The sequence below is a fragment of the Pseudomyrmex gracilis genome, unplaced genomic scaffold (assembly GCF_002006095.1).
Source record: "Pseudomyrmex gracilis isolate BER0280 unplaced genomic scaffold, ASM200609v1 scaffold_1058, whole genome shotgun sequence".
NCBI lineage: Eukaryota > Metazoa > Arthropoda > Insecta > Hymenoptera > Formicidae > Pseudomyrmex > Pseudomyrmex gracilis.
Window position 1 is genome coordinate 2,514 of NW_018021642.1, and position 4,105 is coordinate 6,618.

The 4,105-nt window shown below is 62.0% G+C and overlaps 2 protein-coding genes across 2 annotated transcripts; both read right to left on the bottom strand.

Moving 5' to 3' along the window:
* Positions 1 to 234: 234 nt before the first annotated feature.
* Positions 235 to 583, bottom strand: LOC109861819 (the record flags this gene model as incomplete). Its single annotated transcript, XM_020441632.1, has 1 exon — positions 235 to 583. A coding segment is annotated over exon 1 (349 nt), but the record flags the coding sequence as incomplete, so codon positions are not given.
* Positions 584 to 3,257: 2,674 nt separating this feature from the next.
* Positions 3,258 to 3,659, bottom strand: LOC109861820. Its single transcript, XM_020441633.1, has one exon. The coding sequence runs from the start codon at positions 3,657 to 3,659 to the stop codon at positions 3,258 to 3,260; it is 402 nt and encodes a 133-aa protein (XP_020297222.1).
* Between the last annotated feature and the right edge of the window lie 446 nt (positions 3,660 to 4,105).

Here is a 4,105-nt window from a genome sequence, read left to right on the forward strand (position 1 = left end):
GCGTAACACCGTCCCGGCTGACTTGACCACCCAGGCCCCGGGAAGAGGGGGACCTCCCCGGGGCCTAGTGTCATTCGGATGCTACTCTTTGCCAGAGGGAGCGGGGCGGACAGCGGCCTCGCGCACGAGAAGGGGAAGGCGAACCTCCGTCCCCCACTGCACGACGCCTAACGCCGCCCGCATGTCTCCCTCCTCGTCTTCCTCTTCTTCCTCTGGGAGCTCGCTCCCGTTTGCCTGGAGCTCGCTCCCACTCTCTTTCGTCAGCCTCCTTCTGCAGCATTACTTGCTCGCAGAAGAAGGCCACCGCTTTCCAGTTCTCCTTCCCCCCGACCATCACCCGCACAACGGCCGGGAGGGAGAGGTCTTCTCCGATCGACGCGACTAAGACCCGGCGCTCCTCCGCCCACGCTGGACACTCTTCCAGCGTGTGCTGCGCCGAGTCGGAAGCCGCGTCGCACGCGCGGCATTGTGCCGTCGGCCTCTTCCCTATTCGATGCAGGTACTCCTCGAAGCACCCGTGCCCCGAGAGCATCTGTGTCAAACGATAGGTGACCTTACCATGCCGTCTGTCCAGCCACTGCATCATGCATGGCCGGACAGCCCCGACAACACGTTTGTCAGCCACTTGGGGCTGACTAAGCCGTTTGCTCCATTTCTGGAGCACGCGCTGCCGGATTTGGCGCCCTGCGAGAGCCACTGCCTCGTCTAGACGAGGGCCGTCTAACCTCTCGCGCAACTCGACGTGGAGCTCATAGATCTCCGCGTGCATCCGCGCAATGAGGTCCAGCGGGGTTACCCCCGCTAGCAGTCCTGCCGCCTCATACGAGATGGTTCGGTATGCACGAGCCACACGCAGCGCGATGACCCGCTGCGCAGCGCGGAGTTGGTGAAAGTTTCCGCGCCCTGTGGCTCATGCAACCCTCGCCCAGATCGGTGACCCATAAAGGGCTACTGAGTGAACCACCCCAACATAGAGGCGGTGGATCCTCTCGTCTGGATCCCCCAGGTTGGGTAAGAGGCGGCCCAACGCGGCCGCCACCCTTTTTACCCTGGGGGCGAGGCGCTCAAAGTGGCTCTCAAAGCGTCAACGGCTGTCGAGGTGGAGACCCAGGTACTTAAGTGTACCTCCCACCTCGATTCTGACGTCACCTATCCTTAGGCTGGTCCTTGGTGGCCGCCCCCGGGGGCCATGAAACCACATGGCCTCGGTTTTCTGAGCGGCCACCGATAGGCCCAGCCTCTCAATCCGGCTGACGACACATTCTGCGCCCACCTCAGCGTGGATGCGCGCGTCTCTCCAAGTGTCCCCAGAGGCTAGGATCAGCGTGTCGTCCGCGTAACAGACAACGCTGATCTCTTCGGGGAAAGCGGCCCGGATCACCGCGTCATACCCAAGGTCCCACAAGAGCGGCTCCAACACCGACCCCTGCGGGACCCCGCGGTATATTTCCTTGAGACACGGTTCTCCGTACCGGTCAACGTACTCAACCCATCTGCTTCGGAAATAATTCCCGATCGTTCTCCCTAGATAAGGCGGCACCCGATGGTAGGTGAGTGCGCGCTCTATACTATCCCAGGGGAGGAAGTTGAACGCGTTCTTTATATCTAATGACACAGCGATCAACTTCCCTCCCCGGGAGGTTATGTCCTCCGAGAGGGACTCCACATGGCGGATAGCATCCACAGTGGACCGTCCTTCTCGGAACCCATACTGGCTATTAGCCAGATTAGGGCCCACTCTTGACAAATGGCTCGTGAGGCGGGCCGCGAGCACTCGCTCGAACAGCTTGCCCATCTCATCGAGGAGACATATAGGCCGGTAGGCGGATGGTGAGTCCGCCGGTCGCCCGTCTTTCCGAAGAAGGACCAACTTCGCGCGCTTCCACGCCGGGGAAAACCACCCCGCTCTCAGACAGCTAGTAAGAAGCTGTCTGGGGCGGTTACGCAGGGGGCCTAAGGCCAAGACCCAGACCCGACCAGGGATTCCATCCGGACCTGTGGCGGTGTTCTTTTCGCTCATTTTCCGGATGGCCCTGGTCATCTCCTCCTCGGTGACCCCCAGTTCATCGGACCACTCTACATGGTCCGGTAGGCCCCCCGGGGCGGGCCAAGCCCCCCCTCCACGAGGAAAGAGGGTATCAACCGCCCGTCCCAAGAGTTAGGGGTCAAGACTCTCCGTTAACGGGGGCGCCCAAGGTCGCAGTTGTTTCATGACAACCTTGTACGGGTGCCCCCACGGATCTCTGTTCAGAGTTCCGAGGAGTTCCTCCCAGGCCTGAGACTTGGCCTTTCTTATGGCCGCCGCGAGGGCCTTTTTCGCGTTACGATAGCCCTCATACTCTCTTGCCCATGTGGCCTCGTTGCTGGATGGTCTGCGACGAGCATGGGTATACTGGAGTCTTGCCCGAACACACTCCGTACGGAGTCGGGCGATCTCCACCGACTATCAGTACACCGCCCTTTTTGGAGGAAAGCCCCGGGAGCGGGGCATGGCCGTGTCGCAGACATTGACCATGACCTCCCGGAGCCACTCCACCTCCTCCCAAGGGCCACACGGCGTGACCGGTGGAGACGGCCACGCCGCCACGTGGGCTGCAGCAACCAAGGCATCTGGGTCCAATTCCTTTCGGACCCAGCCCTGCGGTGGTGGGGTGTTCACCCTCCCTTGACGGCTCCGGGCGCCCGGACCAGACGTGGAGACCACCATGGTAATGTACCGATGGTCCGAAAGCGTTTCTACGTCCGTCCTGACCTGCCACCCGGACACACGCGGCACAGCAGTCGGGGAAGCCAGCGACAGGTCAACAATCGATCCCCCGTGCTGCCGCAGGCACGTGTGCTGCGAGCCCCGATTTAATAGATGGAGCCCGCAGACCGCCATCCATTCCTCCAGGGCTCGACTAACCCCTTCGTAGCGAGTCCCGATGGTTTCACTGACATCTCCGTGGTTGTAGGGGGGGGGGAAGCACCGGCGCCCCCTCTTCCTGGGCTTTTGCCCTTCCCTTGCCCTTCCGAAGGGCAGGGGCACAGGCTTGGCTGCCTCAGCGATGGCCAGCAGAGCGGCCTAAGTCCGAGCACAGCGGACACTTTGGGTCCGCCGCGCACAGGACCGCTCTGTGACTCGCCTCCCCGCACCGATAACACCGCCCGCTCTTATTCTCCGCGGGGAACGGGCATTTCTGCCAAACGTGACCCCGTCGGAGGCACTTGAAGCACTGGAGCGGGCGGTGCTCCAGTACATCGACCACAGCCCTTACTCACCCGACCGTGATTTTGCCCAGATCGGCCAGCCTGCGGACAGCCGACACTGGGCACCTCGCCCACACGGCCCCGAGGCCAGAGGGGGCCAGCTTGACAGGGCCCACCTTGACCTCTCTCTGGGTGCATCCCCCGGCTATTGCCAGGGCCGCGGTCATCTCCTCCGGGGACACAGAGTCCTCCAGACCCTTTATCCTGACCTCCGCGGTCTTGACGGGTCTGGAGACTCTGGTCTCATCCTCTGCAAACAGGGCGGACATGGCCTTAGCCAGTGCGTCCGCTCTTTCTGCTCCGTTTTCGCCGGGGACCTCCAAAATCAGACCCCCGGTTATGGCTCTCTTTGGTCTGAGCCCGGCGATCCCGTAATCGGCGAGGTTAATGGCCGCACGGGCCTTCGCCATCACCGAGCTCAAACTTAGGCGCCCCCCCTCGGGCACGCTGACCGTAACGGCCGCCGTCTTCGGCACGCGGCCTGCTCTTTTTTTGGGGGAGGTTTGGTTCTTACTCCCTCTCCCCCTCCCTCACTGCTTCTGCTGCTGCGGCTGCCAATGCTGGCTAGCTTGAGAGGATGTCGGGGGTCTGGTGAGGGGATCTTTACCCGCTCCCACTCCCTGTTTCTCCTTTTTCTTCTTTTTCCCCACGACCTGTGTCCAGGTTTCTGTTGGGGAAGAAGAAGTAGTAGTGGGTCGGGCGACGGACGCACCCGGAATCTCCTTCTTTTGAGCGGCTACCTGCTTCGCAGGCGGCTCACCTTTTTTCTTAGCTTTCTGGGAGGGGGCGGCAGGCAAACTAGTCCTGTTTTTACCGCTTCCCTTCCCAGACTCGTTCCTTCCCGCCGCCTGAGGTG